Raw genomic sequence first — 21,231 nt, forward strand, 5'->3', positions numbered from 1 at the left:
CATACTGATAATGAACTCAGGCCATATTTTAAATATTCATTTTCAGGACATAGTTATCATGAACAAGGCTATTCTCTTGTTGCCCTTGAGAAGGTCTGAGGGTATGTTACCACCAATCTGCACAGACTGTGGTCTTCCGGTTAGGATGTGGAGGAACCAATTGCAGAGGGAGGTACAGAGGCCCAGGTTCTGCAACTTTTCAATCAGGATTGTGGGAATGATGGTATTAAATGCTGAGCTATAGTCGATGAACAGCATCCTGACATAGGTGTTTGTATTGTCTAGGTGGTCCAAAGCCGTGTGGAGAGGCATTGAGATTGCGTCTGCCGTTGACCTATTGTCATGATAAACAAATTGCAATGGGTCCAGGTCCTTGCTGAGGCAGGTGTTCAGTCTGGTCATAACCAACCTCTCATAGCATTTCATCACTGTCGATGTGAGTGCTACTGGGTGATAGTCATTAAGGCAGCTTACATTATTCTTCTTAGCCACTGGCATATTGTTGCCTTTTTGAAGCAAGTGGGAACTTTGCCCGTAGAAGTGAGAGGTTGAAAATATCCTTGAATACACCCGCTAGTTGGTTGGCACAGCTTTTCAGAGCCTTACCAGGACCTTCTGCTTTGTGAGTGTTCAATTTCTTTAAAGACAGCCTAATGTCGGCCTCTGAGATGGAGATCACAGGGTCATCAGGTGCAGCAGGGACCTTCACAGCTGTAGTTGTGTTCTCCCTTTCAAAGCAGGCATAGAAGGCTTTGAGTTCATCTGGTAGTGAAGCATCACTGCCGTTCATGCTATTGGGTTTTGCTTTGTAGGAAGTAATGTCTTGCAGACCCTGGCAGAGTTGCCATGCATCTGATATTGCTTCCAACCTTGACTGAAATTGTCTCTTCACTCTTGAAATAGCCCTCTGCAAATCACACCTGGTTTTCTGGTACAGGCCTGGGTGGCCAGACTTGAATGCCACAGATGTAGCCTTCAGACGACGTACCTGCTGGTTCATCCACCGCTTTTGGTTTGGGAATGTACAGTAAGTCTTTGTAGGCACACAGTCATCCACACAGGTTTTAATGAAGTCAGTAACAACTGCAGCATACTCATCCAAGTTTGAAGATGAATCCCTGAATACAGTCCAGTCCATCAGTTCAAAGCAGTCTTGTAGGTGCTCCTGTGCTTCCCTTGTCCATACCTTCTTGGTCCTCACTGCTGGTGCTACAGTCTTCATTCTCTGTCTATACTCAGGGAGTAGAAGTACAGCCAGATGATCAGACTTCCCAAAGTGAGGGCATGGAATAGCATAGTAGGCATTCTTGATGGTGGTGTAGCAATGGTCCAGTGTGTTGTTTCCTCTGGTATTGCAAGTGATCTGTTGATGGTAATTGCTTAGTGATTTTTTTCAGACTGGCCTTGTTAAAATCTCCCAAAACGATATCATGAACAAGGCTATTCTCATGTTGCCCTTGAGAAGGTTTGTGGGCTACTTTCTTGAACTGCTGTACTGTAGTGTTTTGATGAGGAACATGCAGTCCAGGATTTAGACCAAGTGTGGATAAAAGGCCTGTAATATTGTTCCAAGTGAAGACACTGTAGGCTTGGAGGGCAACTTGTAGATGTTAATGTTTCCATGTGCCTGCACCCTTTATTTCAATTGATGGTAGAGGCCATGGAATTTGGCATTGTTGTCAAGAGTTTCCAAGACAATCAGGTTATTGGAGTAACTGTTAACTTTGAAGTCAAACGCACCTCCATTGACAAAAAAAATCTAGGACCTTCTTTGAATAACAACATTTATGAATCAAGTGCTATTCTTCATTCAGCGTTCTGCAGATAAACAGTGGTAACACCCTGACATCCTCTGGCAAGAACTTTCATTTTTTTGACCCCCTTTGTTATTTAGAAAACCTAAACATTTCCCTCAATTGTATCTGCAAGACCTGAAGTTTACAGAACAGCTGAGGAATGAATCAGGAAAGAGGCTGAAAAATCACAGGGCGTGCGAGAGGACTAGATCATTGTCAGGAAATGTGGCACCTCCCTGTTACACTTGGCAACTGCAGAAATTGCTGTGCATTTGAGAATAGTGATCAATGTGGGTAAAATCCCATACATCATTATAACCAAATCCAGGCCGATATGGGGAACTGTTATTATGAGCAAATGTCAATCATTTAAACTGTTTCTAAATAGATTAAAGTTATTTCATAACTTTCATTAATTTCCACTTGTCATTAATTTCTCTTAATTTTTTACAGATTGTTATGAAAAATTTTTTGATGGCATCGACTTTCTGGGGAATGATTTTCGTCATTCTGTAGTTGAGGATGAACACAGTTGCCAGCGTAAATGTACTGAGGAGCCTCACTGTCAGTTTTTCACCTTTGTGAAAAAGGAATTTCACAATGAAGTACAGCGGTTAGTCAATAAACCAATATTCTGCAATGCAATAAATAATGAGGGCATTCAAATTGAAGAAAAGTATTCTCAGACCCTTAATCTATCATCATGCAGGTGGGCATGCAGGTACAGCAGGCGGTGAAAAAGGCAAATGGTATGTTGGCATTCATAGCAAAAGGATTTGAGTACAGGAGCAGGGAGGTTCTACTGCAGTTGTACAAGGCCTTGGTCAGACCGCACCTAGAGTATTGTGTGCAGTTTTGGTCCCCTAATCTGAGGAAAGACATTCTTGCCATAGAGGGAGTACAGAGAAGGTTCACCAGATTGATTCCTGGGATGGCAGGACTTTCATATGAAGAAAGGCTGGATCGACTAGGCTTATACTCACTAGAATTTAGAAGATTGAGGGGGGATCTTATTGAAACGTATAAAATTCTAAAGGGATTGGACAGGCTAAATGCAGGAAGATTGTTTCCAATGTTGGGGAAGTCCAGAACGAGGGGTCACAGTTTAAGGATAAAGGGGAAGCCTTTTAGGACCGAGATGAGGAAAAACTTCTTCACACAGAGAGTGGTGAATCTGTGGAATTCTCTGCCACAGGAAACAGTTGGGGCGGGTTCATTGGCTATATTTAAGAGGAAGTTAGATATGGCCCTTGTGGCTAATGGGATCAGGGGGTATGGAGAGAAAGCAGGTACAGGGTTCTGAGTTGGATGATCAGCCATGATCATACTGAATGGCGGTGCAGGCTCGAAGGGCCGAATGGCCTACTCCTGCACCTGTTTTCTATGTTTCTATCATTTTCTGTCACATCTTTGTGCATTTCTACACACACACACACACACACACACACACACACACACACACACACACACACACACACACACACACACACACACACACACACACACACACACACACACACACACACACACACACACACACACACACACACACACACACACACACACACACACACCCCTTAGAGGACCAATTCACCTAGTACTGTAGTACTGACAGGAAAGGAAATGAAATTTGCAGACTGATCTTGTGAAGAATTTAAGTCACACAGTGATTTTGTAATTCTTTCTAGCTACACATGTTACCTCAAAAACAATGAAAAAGGAACTCCATCAATAATAACAGTTGTATCAAATGTTATGTCAGGATTTCCTTTAAGGAATTGTGAGTTCAATAACACAGGTATGTCCAGAATTATTCCCATCTCTTTATTCTGAAAGCAATGTTTCTGAAATTAATGGCACAAATTCCTTTCTTTCTTTATCTATTTAGCACTGATAATTTATCTAAGTATAGCTGTGGTACTACTGCACTGTTTGCCACACTGTCTCAGCTATACTTGGATAAATTATCAGTGCTAAATAGACAAAGAAAGAAAGGAAGTTGCTCTTCCCAATTATGGCATTCACTACCTGTATGTTCTCCCTATAACTGTGTGGGTTTCCACCAGGTGCTCTGGTTTCCTCCCACAGTCCAAAGACGTACTGGTTGGTAGGTTAATTGTCCCATGATTAGACTAGAATTAAACTGGGGTATTGATGGGTGGCTCAGAAGGGCTTATTCTGCATTGTATCTTAATAAATAAATAGATAGATAGATAAATAACAAATTCATTCTTCATAAATGATATCCATGGTTATCTATAAGATAAAAAAGTCAGTGTCTATAAGTTGCTTGCATCTTGAAGGTAAGCAAGGTGGCATGGAATTTCTTTGGTGCATCACATCTGGAGATGTTTTGACACTGAATATTGGAACTGTTCCATAGAAAGATGTGCTGTAACTGAAGCAGGAGCAATTCTTCATCTTCCTAGTGAAGCCAGACTCTTATGGGGTTGAGATTCACTGTATCTTTAATCAATTTAATTCATATTAGAAAATGATGAATGTTGTTAACTATACATTATTTTTGGTCACATGGATGCAATGTGGACTATGGTACAGTTTCTAGAATATTTCATGTCATTTAAAACTTGCTTTTAGTGTGTTATTATGTAGCAGATAACATTGATATATATTGTAGCGAGGTTCAGGCTTGCCCGTAGAGAAGCATTTCTTTACAAGTAATCAATGCTAAAAAAAACTAATCTCATTTCATTGCAGGATGTGTACATGAGCTGGCTGTAAACACTGATTTTCCCGGAAATGATATTGAGTCAGTTCTTGTCCCAGATGTAAAGTATTGTCAAAAATTGTGTACCGACCATAAAAATTGTCAGTTTTTCACCTATTTGACAAGTGATTGGAACGCTGACAAACGAAGGTAAATCATATCTTCATTCGGAACGTTCAGTGACACATGAAAAATATTGATAACGGATCACATCCTAAATAGTGATTCTTATCACCAAGTAAGACAAGGGTAGTTCTCCACTAAGCATTATGCCATTGTGATTTGGAACTATTGAACCATTTTTAGATTCTAAGTCAAGGACTACCTTCATTATGAAACATGCATTGTTGACTTATAAGATGGGTACCAGTAGCTTCTGAAGCTCAGTTAGGAATGACTTATAATTGCATGTTTTTAATTCCATAAATTGAATAAAAATAACAATTATATTAATGTTTAGCAATAAAAGACAACAATTACTAAAATTAGAGTCACCCCTCCCAATTATGGCATTGAAAATGTGTGTATTATCAGAATGGAGGTTAATGGACCAGCCAATACCTTTTTAAAATATGGCACAAAACCATGAAGCCCACCTCACAACCACTGGAAGTAAAATATTTGATAGAGATTGGTAGCTACATGGACTTTAGTTAGTGCAATGTGACAAATCCTTGTAGAAATCAATGGCTGATGAGCTCATGGTAGACTGGTCCAGGAGATTAAGATGTGTAATGTGCACAGTGAATTGGTAGTTTGAAATCAGGATTAGTTTGCCAAGTTAGTGATGGAAAGGTGTTATTCTGTATGGAAGGCCATGACCGGCGATGTTTGATAGGAATCAGTGTTGGGATCGCTGATGCTTGTGATGTATATAAATAGCCTGGATGAAAATGTAGATGGTTGGTTTGTAAATCTGCAGATGACCCAGAGGTTGTTGAAGTTGTGTTGTTGAAGTTGTAGGTAGTGTTGAGGTCTATCTACATAGTAACTTTCTATGATTCATATTCAAGGACACTATACACCAGCATCCTTCAATAATATACCTTTTAAAAATCCATCTGTTCTATTTGGTTCTGCTCAAGTAGATGACCTCGTATGTTTCCACATCATATTCCATACTGGTCATGTACTAGCCCATTCACATAGCCTACGTATTTCCTCTTGAAGTCTTCCTGCATTCTCCTCAAAGCCATACTGCCACCAGCTATCTACCATCAGCAGACTTGGATATGCCATACGTGACCCTCTCATTGAAATAGATGGTGAGTAATTGGTGTCCTGGCACTGATCCGTCTGTCTTTTGTACCTTTCTCCACATAAGAACCTCATGACCAGAAAGGATGGATCTGGCTGCACTGAGCAGGCAATGTCATGTTGGTATTCTGTCAGTATCCAAAATATTTAGTGAGGATTAATTGTGTTTTGCCATCCTTATGCCTATTATTGGGGCTAGAGATTCCTGTTCCAAAGTCAATAAACTTAAAGTAGAATTAAAAAAAAAACAGGAACACAAGAGGTTCTGTTGGAAATCTTGAGCGACGCATTAAAAATGCTAGAGGAACGCAGCAAATTGGGCATCCCACAGTTGACATTTTGAGCCAAGACCCTTCATCAGGACTAGAAAGGATGGGTCAGAACCCAGAATAAGGTGGAAGGAGGGGAAGGAGTTCAGGCTGGCCTGTGATAGGTGCGATCAGGTTGATGAAAAGAGGTGTCTTCTTCTCCACTGCTGTCTATTGTCTCCCTTTGGTTCCTCCTTCCCATTCTTCCATGGTCACTGTCCTATTAGATTCCTTCTTCTTCAGCCTTTACCTTTTCCTTCAATCTCCTCCCAACTTCTTGCTTTGTTCCCCTCCCCTATCCAACCACCTTCCTTCCCCCTCACCTGATCTCAACTATTACTTGCCAGCTTGCTCTCCTTTCCTTCCCCTTACCTTTTTATTCTGGATTCTGCCCCCTTCCTTTCCAGTCCTCATGAAGCATCTTGGCCTGAAATGTTGACTCTTTCTTTTCTTCTCTTGAATCTTCCAGCAGTTTTTGGGTTGGACCCAAAAAACCAGATTGGACCTTTAGACCTTCATCTGAAATGTTTTTGACATGAAATGCAGATGCTTTTCCTCTTTCAATAGATCGTGTTTCACCTGAGCTATATAAACAAATTTTGTTTTTATTTCAGATTTATAAACTCGGTTTTGTTTTAATTTTTTAGTGAAAATCAATATTTAGGATTTAACAAAATGATTCTCATTATGTTTCAGATTTTATTGTTATCTTAAAAAGAACCTGGAAGGGGAACCAACCCTTAAAACAGACTTACAGAATGTTGTCTCAGGCTATTCTCTGAAACAGTGCAGGACATATAACTGTAAGTCAAACATTGAGAAACAGTTGTTAAATTATGGTTGGATCTGCTACTTGTCTTGTTTCCATGAGCAATTATGTTTTGCAATGTAAATTGCAAATTGAATAAAACAACAATTATATTTATGTTGAGTAATAAAAGATAACAATTACTATAATTGGAGTTGCTCCTCCCAATTATGGCATTCAAAATGCAATGTGGGAGTAATGTAGGAATTTGATTGAGAGTTTGACATTTTGGGAACTGTATGTCTGACACAACTTGTTTTCCCTGATTTGTTATAATGTATATGCATTTCATCACCTAAAGTCAAAGTAAATTTATTACCAAAGTACATATATGTCACCATATGCTACCTTGATATTCACTTCTTGCAGTCATTTACAGGGAAATAAATAAATACAATAAAATTTGTGAAGAGCGACATAAACAGAGACTAACATGCATTCAACATGCAAACGAAGACAAATTGCATAAATCTAATAAAAATAAATAAGTGAGAACATCGAGTCCCTTAAATTGAGTCTGTAGGTTGTGGAATCAGTTCAAAGTTGAGGCAAATGAAGTTATCCACACTGGTTCAGTAGCTTGATGGATGTAGGGTAATAACTCCTCCTGACTCTGGTGGTGTGGGACCTAAGGGTTCTGTAGCTCTTGGCCAATGGTAGCAGCAAGATGAGAGCACGACCTGGATGGTGGGAGTTCTTCACGATAGATGCTGCTTTCTTGAAGCAGTGCTCCTTGTAGATGTGCTCAATGGTGGGAATGGTGTTTCCTGTTATGGGCTGGCCTGTGTCCACCTCTTTCTGTAGGCTGTTCCACTTCTCGGCATTGGTGCTTCCATACCAGGCTGTGATGCAAACAGTCAGGATACTGTGCATCTATAAAAGTCTGTCAGATGATGCGCCGAGTCTACGCAAACTTCTAAGAAAGTAGAAACACTGTTAAGCCTTTGTGATGGCACTTATGTGTTGGTCCAAGGACAGATCCTTTGATATGGTAATTTAAAGTTACTGACCGTCTCCACCTCTGATGCCTCAATGAGGACTGGCTCATGGAACTTCAGCATTTTCCTCTTTGGTTTTGCTGATGTTGAATGAGATCTCCCTCTTAAGTGCCGATTTGTCACCAGCTTTGATTCAACCAAGAACAGTGCTGTCATCAGCAAACTTAAACCTGGCATTTGAGCTGTACTTGGCCACCCAGTCATAGGTATAAAGCAAGTAGATCAGGGGGTTAAGTACACAGCATTTTGGTGCACCTGTACTTCTGGTGATTGTGGAGAAGAATTTGTTGTCAATTCGTACTGGAACTTGAGGATCCACTTGCACAAAGAGGTATCAAAACCTAGATCTTGGAGCTTAACGATTAGTTTCAAGAGGATGATAGTGTTGAATGCTGAGTTGTAGTCAATGAAGAGCATCTTGTTGAAAACATCTTCAAAGTCCAGATATTCCAGAACTGAGTGAAGAGCCAATGAAATGGCACCTGCTGTTGATCTGTTGTGATGGTATGCATCTCAACAGAAAGTCTCACTGGCAGAGCAAATACGATGGAGACTAAGTAACTGAGTAAGGTGAGTGAGCTGCCCCAGAGTGGACATGACAAGTCCTTTCTCTGGAGGTGCTACCCCTCCCTGGGCACTCCATACATCTCAATTCACAGTAGAACAAAGAAATACAATGGAATCAATGAAAAACTATACACTACAAACACTGACAAACAACTAAAGTGCTAAAAAAGACGAATTGTGCAAATATGAATAGTCATAGGGTATTTTCTGTTGTGCAGACCTTTTAACCTACTCCAACATCAATCTAATGCTTCTCTCCCGCATTGTCATCCATTATTCTTTCATCCATGAGCCTATCTAAGACTATCCAAAATGTCCCTAATGAATCCACCTCTACCATTACAGCTGGTAGCACGTTCCACCACTCTATGTAAAAAGCTACCTCTGATATCCCCCCTATATGTTCCTCTGATCACCTTAAAATTATACTCTCTCATACAGCTTTACCAAGTCACCTTTCTTCCTCCTTCACTCTAATGAGACAAGCGCTGGCTCATTTGACCATTCCTCATGAAACATGCTCTCTAATCCAGGCAGCATCCTGGCATCTCCCCTACCTCCTCTCTAAAGCCTTCACACCCTTCCTATAATGAGGAGACTAGAACTGAACACACTATCTATGAGCATTTGGAAACCACGGCCTAATTAGGAACAGTCTGCATGGCTTTATGTGGGGCAAGTCATGTCTTACTAACTTGATTAAATTTTTCAAAGAGGTGATAAAGGTGAGTGGTGAAGGTTGAGCTGTCGATGTTGTCTATATGTATTTTAGTAAGGTGTTCCACATAAGATTAGATTAGATTCAACTTTATTGTCATTGTGCCGAGTACAGATAGAAAGCCAAATGAAATGCAGTTAGCATCTAATGAGAAATGCAAAGAATAGTGTTATTTACAGAATAACTGTGAATAAAAAGTAAGTGCTACAGCACACAAATATAAAAGTACTGAGACAGTACAATATGGGTGTAATACTGCTTAGCGCTGTGATGTGAGGTTCAGCAGGGTCACAGCCTCAGGGAAGAAGCTGTGCCTGCTGGTACGGGAGTGGAGGCTCCTGTAGTGCCTACCGGATGGGAGGAGAGTAAAAAGTCCATGGTTAGGGTGAGATGCATCCTTAATAATGCTTTTCATCCTGCCCAGGGAGCGTTTATGGTAGATGTTCTCAACGGTGAGCAATTGGGTCCCAATAATTCACTGGGCGGTTTTCACCACACGCTAGAGTGCTTTGCAGTCTGATACGGGACAATTGCCATACCACACTGAGATGCAGTTGGTGAGTGTGCTCTCAATGGTACAGCGGTAAAAGTCCATCAGTATCCTGGAACAGAAGTGAGCTTTCCTGACGCTCCGCAGGAAATAAAAGCGCTGTTGTGCCTTTTTGATCAGGATGGAGGAGTTCAGGGACCAGGTGAGATCCTGGGAAATGTGGACACCAAGGAATTTGAAGCTTGATACGTGCTCCACTACAGCTCCATTGATGTAGATGGGGACATGAGTGTGGCTCCTAGCATATCTGAAGTCCACAATGGTCCCTCATCCGGAAGATGCATGGGATTTATGGTGACTTGGCGGTTTGCATTCAGAATTGGCTTGCACAGAGAAGATAGAGAATAATACTTATTCATTAATACTTATTAATAGACTTATTCTAGCTGGAGGTCTGTGACTAGCGGTAAGCTGCAGGGTTCCATAATGGAACCTCTGCTATTTGTGATATATGTTTGTAAATTATCTGTATGAAGATGTAGGTGGGTGGAGTTTGCTGAAGATACAAAAATTGTTGTCATTATAGGTAATGTTGAAGAATACTGGAGGATATAATGGGATATAAATCAATTAAGGTTATTTGTTGAGAAATGGCATGTGGTGTTCAATCTGATCAAATGTGAGGTATCGCACCTTGCAAAATCAAATGTAAGGGGGCAGTACTTTGCTAATGGCAAGATTCTTAACCATACGGATATAGAGAGAGATTTCGGGGTTTAAGTCCCTAACTCCCTGGAAGTGGCTGCACAGGGTCATAGGCCAGTAAGGATGGCATTCAGCAAGTTTGCATTTATTCATTTAAACATTCGGTTCAAGTGTTAGGATGGTTTGTGGCAGCTTTATGAACCTTTAGTTAGGCCCTGTCTGCTGTATTGAATTCAATTCTGATCCACTTTGGAGAAGGTGCAGAAGAAGTTTACAAGATGCTGCCTTAGAGGCTCTTTAGTAGCACTGGAAAATGCAGAGACTAGACACTAGAGGAATACAGTCATTGTATATTCAAAGGGCTTAGTTTACTTAGGCATTTATTTACCAGTTTAATTAGTTCCACACAATACCTGAGAGGCCTTTTCTCTTTATCATCAGCTCACATTCCCATGTTTTTCAGCTTGTTTTAAAGACCTGTTTGTTGGCCTGGATTTCCCAGGAGATGACTTCCGTCAGTTTGTAGTAGACGATGAACACAGCTGCCAAAGAGAATGTACAGAGGAGCCTGACTGTCAGTACTTCACCTTTGCAAATGGGTTATATCGCAACGCACGGCAGCGGTGAGTCAAACTCTCAAACAACCCAGGAACAAGGAGCAAAAAAACCCTCAGTTTTGTGTAGAGGACGGCAGTCTTGGATCCTTCATCAATCCTATTCCTCCAGCAGTTTTTACCCATTTCTTTTAACATTACAAGCATGTTTACAGCTTTGCAGTGACCATGGCCAGTTTGAGAACTAAGTTCACTTATTAGTCACGAGAGATTCTGTAGATGCTGGAAATCTGAGCAACACACACGAAATACTGGAGGAACTCAGCAGGCCAGGCACCATCTATGGAGTGGAACAGTCGATATTCAGACCGAAATGTCGACTGTCTATTCCTGTGCATTGATGCGGCATGATCCACTGAGTTCCTTTAGCATTTTGTGTGTATTGTCTGCTTATTAGTGTCAGCTGCATATGTGCTGAAATGTTTGATGGTTTTGTCAATATCTCACAGCAGGCTGCTTGTTGCCATGATTTTGATGCTGCAAAAAGAATAACAAAATGGTTGGTTATTTTGTCAGTATTTCAAACCACGTATTGTTTCTCTGATTACTCTTAGTTACATTTGCTACCTCAAAAAGAGTGAAGGAGGAACACCATCAAAGATAACAACTCTGGAGAATGTTGTATCTGGATTTCCATTCAGAGAATGCAGGTTCAATAAGACAGGTATGGCCAAAATAACTTTAGTTAGTGAAAAGCAAAACTCAAGATTGCTGTCATTATTAATTATCTTCACAACACTGTATTCTATCTTCTTTATTTTTTTCCATATAAGGATGATATTGTGTAGTCTAACTTTGCAGCTAATGAATTCATACCATGTAATTCTCATCCATAATGCTTCTCCAGTTGAGAGTCCCTTTACAGTTTTGCCAGTTGGAATCATAACAGCTGCAGAGTTTTCAGCCCACTGAATGTGTTCCAACCATCAAGAAAATATGTGCACTAATCTTGTACTAATCCCTTTTCATTCTCCTGCACGCCTATCAATTACAACCAAATTATTATCCTTTGCAATGCTCTGCAATTTCTCGTCATTAGTTAATGCAATGTAAGAAAGGTAGACAGCACACGTTTGAAAAAGATACTTGAAACAAGGATATCTAACTGTGTCGTTACAAAATAGAAACTAAAAGGAATCAAAGCATTTTGTCACTGGTTTAGTATCTGTAATTAACCTGAGCATGCCATTTCAGTTCTAGGAGTCCTGGATACATTAATCTAATAGATATTATTTTGAGTTTGGGTAATTATGTATTTAGTTCAATGTTACCTGCTCTAATGAAATACTGCCTACATGTAATTTCATTCATAGTGACTCTGGAGAATTTAATGTTCATGACTTGAGGTTCATGACTTGAGGTAAACTTGAGGAATTTGAGGTGCTATTCAAACTAGTTTGCTTTTTAATTAGTTGTAATTGTAGTTCCTGCTTTGTTAAATCATATAATGTTTTGCTTAGTTTCAGAATGTAGAACAGCTTTTTCTGAAGACGTAGATTTTCCTGGAAATGATATCACCTGGCTCCTTGCACCTGATGTAAATGTCTGTCAACAACTGTGCACTGATCATCCCCAATGCTTATTCTTCACATTTGTGAAGAGAGAATGGAGCAAAGACCATAGAAGGTATGGTGGAAGCTGTATGTGTTCAAAAACATGTTTGTACTGAAAGTCTTCTCAAAGTTTTCTCTTTTTTGATGGTGAAATTTCAGTTTGCAAATTGAATTGCAGTATGATAAGAAGAGACTGAGTCATTTGGCCTAATATTCTTGCTCCTTATCTTTGGGAGGAGGTCCAATTAACCCTACTCCACTTTGGTTGCCCATAATCTCTTGTCGCTTTTTTCTCCCCATTTCTCATTTCTGTCTGTAATGAGCAGCCCAGTTTTGGATCAGTACATTTTGTACCAATTGGAATATATTTCTTTTCTTTCTTAAGTTGAATTAATTTACTTTTAATGATCGTTATGAGAAATAAGTGATTATAGACATTCTTCTAAAAATTACTTGTAAATCAAGCTGTATTCAGCATTTTTAGGAATGTGACCACAGAAGTACTTGTACCATCAACAGCAAGTTATTGGCAGCCAAATGGCATTCTCAAATGGGCATTGTCAAGCCAGTTGAGACGATAACATTGGCTGGTAAAGTCATAATTTGTGGGCATCATTCTGTCTGCCAAATTGTCAATTCCCTGCCCTCAACACAACACCTGTTACTGGAAACGTATTGAACTAGTAACCCTGTGCAAATGTGGTTGGTTCCCTCTGCTGTATTTCAGCTGTCTCTATTGCAAAAGTTCATCTAACTGCAGGTGTTGGCACTTGCCATAGAGCCAAAGAGCAGAGAAACAGGCCCCTTTGCCAATTATGCCTGTTCTGACCATTAACAGTAATCCCATTTCCCTGCACTTCGATTAGAATCTAATATTACTTGGCAATTCAAGTGCTCATGAAGAGATAAGATGTGACTGGCCTTCATGACAACAGTTATTAAAATAGTTCAAATTTCAAATGGTTTCATTTACTATGAAAGAATGTATACAGTGTGTGACCTGAAATACTTAATCTTCGCAGACGTCCATGAAAAACAGAACATAGAACAAAGAACATAGAATAGTACAGCACAGTACAGGCCCTTCGGCCCACAATGTTGTGCCAACCCTCAAACCCTGCCTCCCATATAACCCCCCACCTTAAATTCCTCATGAAACTGGAAGAACCCAAAGAGAAACTATGAGCTGCAGTCAACAAAACTATTGTTTACCAAACAGATTGACATGCCTCAGGCACTCTCTCTCTCACAAACAAGGGACAAAGAGATATCTATTTCCACAGTGAAAGGGGAGACTGACAGTCACTGTTACGATATTCCAGTCTGATGCTTCACTTTTCCATAAACCCTCCGCAGGGAAATCCTGATGTTCTAATCTCCCATGATGCCTCAGTCAGCAACACCGACCTGAAATCAGTCATTCACAGGGCTGCGCAGGGCCACACCTGGAGGTGCCACCTGCGCCTGTAGAATGCCAGAAAACAGTTGGCCAGAGAACTCCAGGAATGGGAACTCATCTGCCATAAAGAAAAACGCAGTTTGAGTGCCACAATGATCAGGACCTTGATAGAATCCAACCACCTTGAAAAGGAGGAAAAAAGAGACACTAAAGAGAAGGTTAAGCTGTTTTTCGCAGATGAGCATGAAGAGGCAGCCATTGGGGGCCATCCTAACTCTGCCACCATCATTACTTTGTTTAGTGGCAGTTTAGTATTGTTTCTTGCCGGGGACCATCAGAAATTTAAAATATTGAAATGTAGTTGTGTAGGTAAATTATGTTAGAGGCCTGAAATATAATCAATGGCTGTTTGATTAGGTACACATGAACACCTACTCATTAATGCAAATATCACTTGGCAGCAACTCAATACATAGAAACATGCAGACATGGTCAAGAGGCTCAGTTGTTTTGACCAAACCATCAGAAAGGGGCTGAAATATGATCACAGTTGACCACAGTTGATCATTCGATTGACCATAGAATGATTGTTGGTGCCAGATGGGGTGCTTTGATTATCTCAAAAACTGTTGATCTCCTTGGGATTTTCATACACAACAGTCTCTAGACTTTACAGAGAATGGCACAAAAAGCAAAAACCATTCAAATGAGTGGTAATTCAGTGGGAAAATGCCTTGTTAATGAGAGAGGTTGAAGGAGAATGGCCGGACAAGCTGACAGAAAGGCACCAGTGTTACAACAGTGATCTCCAGAAGAGTATCTCTGAATGCACAACACATTGCTCCTTGAAGTAGATGAGAAAAAAACTTTTACTTTTGTTTTTTACTTGAGTTTTTTTCATTGAGATAGTTGAGTGTAGACCAATTTTTAATTACACATTTCAGGATTTAGTTATGATAGCAAGGCCAGAATCTATTGTCCACAAACACACACAAAACTTTATTACATACAATATGTGTTATCCGTCTCCAATTGAGGAAGAGGCTTTTTTTCAAAGCGGGAAAAATGAAATTGCATTTGTATTTATTTAGAAGGTTATTAGAATTTCAGTGGCCTTTTCTGTGTTTATTTGGTTGACAGTGGATTAATTAACATTATAACTGACCATTTTTCAGATTTTACTGTTATCTGAAGCAAACTGCAACTGGAACAGTCTCAAGGACAACAAAGCTACTTAACGTTGTAAGTGGGTTTTCCCTCAAACAGTGCAGGAATCTGAAGAGTTGTAAGTAAAGAAAAAAACTTATACTTTTGTTTTTTATTTGAGATTTTTTCATTGAGATAGTTGAGTGTAGACCAATTTTTAATTACACATTTCAGGATTTAGTTACCATAGCAAGGCCAGAATCTATTGTCCCTCACTCATTGGCCTTGAGAAGGTATGCGCACTGCTTTCTTAAACTGCTGTAGTGTGTCTGATGAGGAAAGTGAAGTCCAGGATTTAATCCCAGTGAAGATGAAAGGCCTGTGATGTTGTTCCCAGAGAGGATGATGAATGATTGCTGGGGAACTGATAGGTATTGATGTTTCATGCACCTGCATCCTTTGTTTGCATTGGTGGTAGAGGGCATGGAATGAGAGGAGTTCACAGAGCTGCTGAGATGATTGTGTCATTGGAGCAATCTTTGAACTTGAAGTCAATAACATTTTTATTGCAAAACAATTCAATGACATATCAAGTCAAGTCAAGCCACTTTTATTGTCATTTCAACCATAACTGCTGGTACAGTACACAGTAAAAATGTTTTTTCAGGACCATGGTGTTACATGACACAGTACAAAAACTACACTGAACTACGTAAAACACAACACAGAAAAAAACGACACTAGACTTCAGACCTACCCAAGACTGCATAAAGTGCACAAAACAGTGCAGGCATTACAATAAATAATAAACAAGACAATAGGGCAGCAAGGTGTCAGTCCAGGCTTTAGGTTTTGAGGAGTCTGATAGCTTGGGGGAAGAAACTATTACATGGTCTGGGCATGAGAGCCTTTCCCCAGATGGCAGGAGGGAGAAGAGTTTGTATGAGGAGTGCGTGGGGTCCTTCATAATGCTGTTTGCTTTGCGGATGCAGTGTGTAGTGTAAATGTCCATAATGGTGGGAAGAGAGACCCTGATGATCTTCTCAGCTGACCTCACTATCCACTGCAGGGTCTTGCGATCCGAGATGGTGCAATTTCTGAACCAGGCAATGTCACGGCTGCTTAGGATGCTCTCAATACAACCTCTGTAGAATGTGATGAGGATTGGGGGTGGGGGAGATGGACTTTCCTCAGCCTTCGCAGAAAGTAGAGACGCTGCTAGGCTTTCTTTGCTATGGAGCTGGTGTTGAGGGACCAGGTGAGATTCCCCGCCAGGTGAACACCAAGAAATTTGGTGCTCTTAACCATAACAAAACAATAACAAAAAGAAAAGGTTATAATTTAATCACTAGTCTTCAGCTTTCAGCAGTAGTAATCACTGGTGACCTTGACGATACAGTACTGTGCAAAAGTGTTAGGCACATGTACATACTACAGCTAGGATGCCAAAAACGTTTGCACAGTACTCTAGTAGTTTTATGTATTGCACTGTACTGCTGATCCAAAATAAAAAACAAACATCATGATGTGTGTGAGTGATGATAAACCTGTTTCTGATATGGGTCTTTATTGTGGACTGAGAGTGGGAAGGGAGCAGAGAGAGGTGTATCATGGTTGGGAAAAGTAGAAGGAAGAAGGGAGGGAGCAGGAAGAACCAGAGAGACATTCTGTAATGATCAGTAAACCAATAGTTTGGAATCAAATGACTATCCCTGCTGTCTCAGGGCTGGGTGTGACTGCACCTGCACCACCCTCTGCCCTGGCACTCCTTCTCTGCCACCCGTTCCGCGCCCTTCCTGTGCCGCTGCACCCTCACCATTCCCAACATCGTTTGCTCCTGCCAGATTTACAGACTTGCTCTCCGCTCCAAGTTGACAAATCCAGTACCGTGCAGAAGTCTTAGCAATCCCAGCTATATATATGTGCCTAAGACTTCTGCACGGTACTGTAACACTTTGACATTCTCTGGCAAGAGCTTTCCTTTTATTTTTATTTAGTTACTGAGATACAGCATGGAATAGGCCCTTCCGGTCCTATGGCTGCACTATGCAGCAACCCCCGATTTAACCCCAACCTAAATGGTGGGACAATTGACAACGACCAATTCATCTATCAACAAGTACATCTTTGGACTGTGGGAGGAAACCAGAGCACCAGGAGGAAACCCACGCAGTCACGGGGAGAATGCACAAATTTCTTACAGGCAGCGGCAGGAATTGAAACCGGGTTGCTGAATAGTACAGTGTTGTGCTAATCACTACGCCACTCTTCTACTATTTGGACAGCCGTAAACATCCACAAGATGTGAAGTCTACAAGATGGCTGAAGAGCAAATCAACTGGAAGGCTGAAATCTCAGGATTTTCAGTAGATAGGGGTACAGGATCACTGTCTGGAAATTTTACACTTCCATGTTATACTAAGCAAGTGGAGAAATTGATGGGTGCCATTTTGACAATAGTGATCAATGTGTAAAATCCCAGACATCATTGCGGTCAGATTCAACCTAATATTTTGAATGGGTATGCAGTACTGTTATTATGAGAAAATGTCATTCATTTGAACTATTTCTTAATTGATTTCATTTATTTCATAACTTTAATTAATTTCAGGTCAGTCATTAATTTCTCTTCATATCTTTTTTTCAGCTTGTTATGTTAAAATATTTGATGGCCTCGACTTTCCGGGGAATGACTTCCATCAGTCTGTAGTTGAGGATGAACACAGTTGCCAGCGTAAATGTACCGAGGAGCCTCACTGTCAGTTTTTCACCTTTGTGAAAAAGGAATTTCACAATGAAGTACAGCGGTTAGTCAATCAACCAATATTCTGCAATGCAATAAATAATCAGAGCATTCAAATAGAGGAGTGTTTTCTCAGATTCTTGATTTATTGTCATTTCTTCATGCTCAACAAGTATCTCCACTATAAGTAAACACCTTTCAGAACTAATTCACCTAGGTCAAGAACAAAATTGGCTTAGTGATCTTGTAAAGAATTCAAGCTATATAATGATTTTCTAATTGTTTGTAGCTACATTTGTTACCTCAAAAACAATGAAAAAGGAACTCCATCAAGAATAACAGTTCTTACAGATGTTATGTCAGGATTCTCTTTACGGAGATGTGAGTTCAATAACACAGGTATGTCAGACTTACTTTCCTCTCTTTAGTGTGAAAACTGTGATTCTGAAATTAATGATACAAATTCTCTTCTTTGTTACTCTGTTTAATTCTGATAATTTTTCAAGTATGACTGAGACAGTGTGGGAAGCAATGCAGCAAAATGACGAATCATGCATCGTGAATAATTTCTGCAGTTAGTAATAAAATAAAATAGCCAGTGTCTGCAAACTAATAATAAACATTTTGACTCATTAGTTACTCAGAGAATGCACTAAAGAATTTGTCATAACTAATAAATTATGGATCTCAATTAAATCAATCAGACGATACCTTGAATTAAAATAGTATTTGTGATGCCATCCTTTGAGATTCTTATTCTGCCATTTTCAAACTTCAGTAACTAAAACAGCTCATCTGTTATTGCAGAATCAATGATGGCAAATGGTGACCGATAGTAATGTTTATTTTTAAGCATTTTAAACATATGAATATGTTTATAACTGACATTGTTTTCAATATTAAAATGAGTTAGTAGTTCTATTTAAAGAATATTAATCTATTTTTCATGAATGGAAAACATTCAAAGAAGAATAAACAAAAATCTAATTCATTACTCCTTTTGAATTCAGTTCAGTGTGTCCCTTTAAATGCTTGAATATTGAGGCATATAAAGCTCTTTGGCTCGCTAAGGTATGTAGTATCATCAGGCACAATGGGATTGAGTTGAGAGTGAGTGGATAAATGTGCTCTCATCAGATTTCTGCTTCTGCTTTGACAGAAGGTAAAGCTGGGATGGAACTTTACTCTCTTGCTGTGAGTGAACACGGAAGTTCAGGGTGTGCTGAGATGTCAACTGTAGATTGGGAATGACTAGTGTAAGTCAGTTCAATGATAATCATAAAGGCGTTGCAGAAGTTTGTGGCCTCTGGGGGAAGAACTCTGAGGAAGAAATACACTGGAGAGTTCTGACAATGAGCACAATGAGAATGGGTTCCATCATTCCACGTGATCATCAAGGTTGCATGTACAGGCTGATTGAGAAAGGCCATGCTAAGCTGCCTTTCCCGTAAGTACAAATCTGTTTTGGAAATAAATGGATTCAAAGTCAATTAAAATGGCCTCAACATTTCTTCAGTGAGTAAAAATGTGAGATGACATGACATTGGACCTGATCCATGTGGTTATCATGAAGCAAGAACAACCTTTCATCTTCCTGGTGATGCCAAGATGCTATGACTGAGATTCACTGGATTTGTGATAAATTAACCTCAAGATAGAAAATGATGAGTGTTGTTAATTGTCAGCAGCATTCCAATGTGGTTTGTCACGACGATGCAATGTGGATGATCCAATATGGACCATGCTATAGTTTGGAATATTTGATGGCATTAAAATGGATTTAGATTTTGGGTTATATTGAAATATATTGTAATGAGGTTAACTGTTCGGATGAATTTATGGAAATCAAAATTGGATGTTATTCCTTACTAGTCCAGATATTAACATTTATTTACAGATAATAAATACAAAATAAATTCATCTTATTTTATTTCAGGATGTGTCCATGAACTGGCTGCGAACATTGATTTTCCTGGAAACGATATTGAGTCAGTTCTTGCCCCAAATGTTAACTACTGCCAAAAATTGTGTACTGAGCATAAAAATTGTCAGTTTTTTACCTACTTGACAAGCGATTGGAACATGGACCAACGAAGGTAAATTCACAACTTCATTCTTAACTTTAAGCAAAATACAAAAAATCTATACAAAATTTATGTGGTGGTGTTTGAGGGCACTAAAGAACATGCGTTCCGCTGTGCTGAGGGTTATGAGTGAGATTCTGAAAACATATTCTGTCCATTGTTAGTGAGAGAGAGCCTGTGCCATGTTGGGTAAATGATAGTTTTTGTTGACTGCAGATCATCGTCTCTCTTTGGGGGCTTTGCTGTTGCTTGGTGGGTGGTGAGTGTGGATGCTTTTTGCTGCAGTGGGTGGGTGGGGAGGAGGAGGTTATGCATTGGTGCTGCTGGTGCAGGGGAGGGGGAGAGGGGGCTTTGAGGTTCCAACATGTCTCTGTTGTTCATTCTTTTGGAATACTTCTATTTTTCATGGGTGTCTGCGAAGACTAAGTATTTCATGTTGTATACTGTATACATTCTCTGGTAATAAATGGAACTTTTTGAATTTGAACACAGTTTGTTAGTGCTTTGGCTAATTGGGGCAGCCACTTAATTGGGCTAAAATGTACTGGCCCTGATGTGTCCCAATGAACTAGAACCCACTGTATTTAGAGCTTGGAGCATAGAACACTGAACAGCACAGAGCAATAAGGCCCTTCAGCCCACAATGCTGTGCCAACCTTTTAAACTACTTGAAGATCAATCTAACCCTTCTGTACCATTATTGCCTTCCATTTTTCATCATCCATATGCCTATGTAAGAGGCACTTAAATGTCCCTAATGTATCTGCCTCTATCACCATTGCAGGCAACATGTTCCATGCACCCACAACTCTCTGTGTAAACTGCTTACCTCTGACATCCTCCCTGTACTGATCAACAAATACCTTCAAATTATTTAACAAACTGTTCCCCATATTATGTTTCAGATTTTATTGCTATCTTAAAAGGAACGAAAAAGGGGACCCAACCCTTAAAACACAGTTACAGAATGTTATCTCAGGGTATTCTTTGAAACTGTGCAACACGCATAACTGTAAGTAAAACATTGACATGTTGTATTGAGTTCTGGTTTTTATCTGCTACTTGTCTTACCTCCATGTAAAATAATGTTTTGCAATGTAGGAATAAATTTTGAGAGGAGAGTTCATAATTAGTCTCTAGGTAAGATAAGAATCTGCAAGTTAATTTAGTCCAACATGGATCAGCCTGAATGAGATTCAAAGAAATGAGTCTAAGGCCCCAAATAAAGAATATATTATCTCTTGTATACTGTAGAGTATCATGAAATGCGAAATCCCAGGCACTTCAATCAAGAGATACTGCTTTACACATTGTAGC

The 21,231-nt window shown here is 39.8% G+C and overlaps 1 protein-coding gene across 4 annotated transcripts in view; it reads left to right on the top strand.

Moving 5' to 3' along the window:
• LOC140737843 (uncharacterized) overlaps positions 1–21,231 on the top strand; it is a 185,607-nt gene that overhangs the window by 94,339 nt on the left and 70,037 nt on the right. For 3 of the 4 annotated variants that reach the window (XM_073064541.1, XM_073064542.1, XM_073064543.1), the window contains 12 exons: positions 2,250–2,409; positions 3,485–3,594; positions 4,515–4,674; positions 6,786–6,892; positions 10,839–10,998; positions 11,544–11,653; positions 12,450–12,615; positions 15,117–15,226; positions 17,735–17,894; positions 18,120–18,229; positions 19,767–19,926; positions 20,820–20,926. In XM_073064541.1, the coding sequence (XP_072920642.1) occupies positions 2,250–2,409; positions 3,485–3,594; positions 4,515–4,674; positions 6,786–6,892; positions 10,839–10,998; positions 11,544–11,653; positions 12,450–12,615; positions 15,117–15,226; positions 17,735–17,894; positions 18,120–18,229; positions 19,767–19,926; positions 20,820–20,926 (1,620 nt within the window). The remainder of the gene's footprint in view (positions 1–2,249; positions 2,410–3,484; positions 3,595–4,514; positions 4,675–6,785; positions 6,893–10,838; positions 10,999–11,543; positions 11,654–12,449; positions 12,616–15,116; positions 15,227–17,734; positions 17,895–18,119; positions 18,230–19,766; positions 19,927–20,819; positions 20,927–21,231) is intronic. The other variant, XM_073064544.1, reaches the window with a different exon arrangement.

The sequence above is a fragment of the Hemitrygon akajei genome, chromosome 13, assembly GCF_048418815.1.
Source record: "Hemitrygon akajei chromosome 13, sHemAka1.3, whole genome shotgun sequence".
Classification (NCBI taxonomy): Eukaryota; Metazoa; Chordata; class Chondrichthyes; order Myliobatiformes; family Dasyatidae; genus Hemitrygon; species Hemitrygon akajei.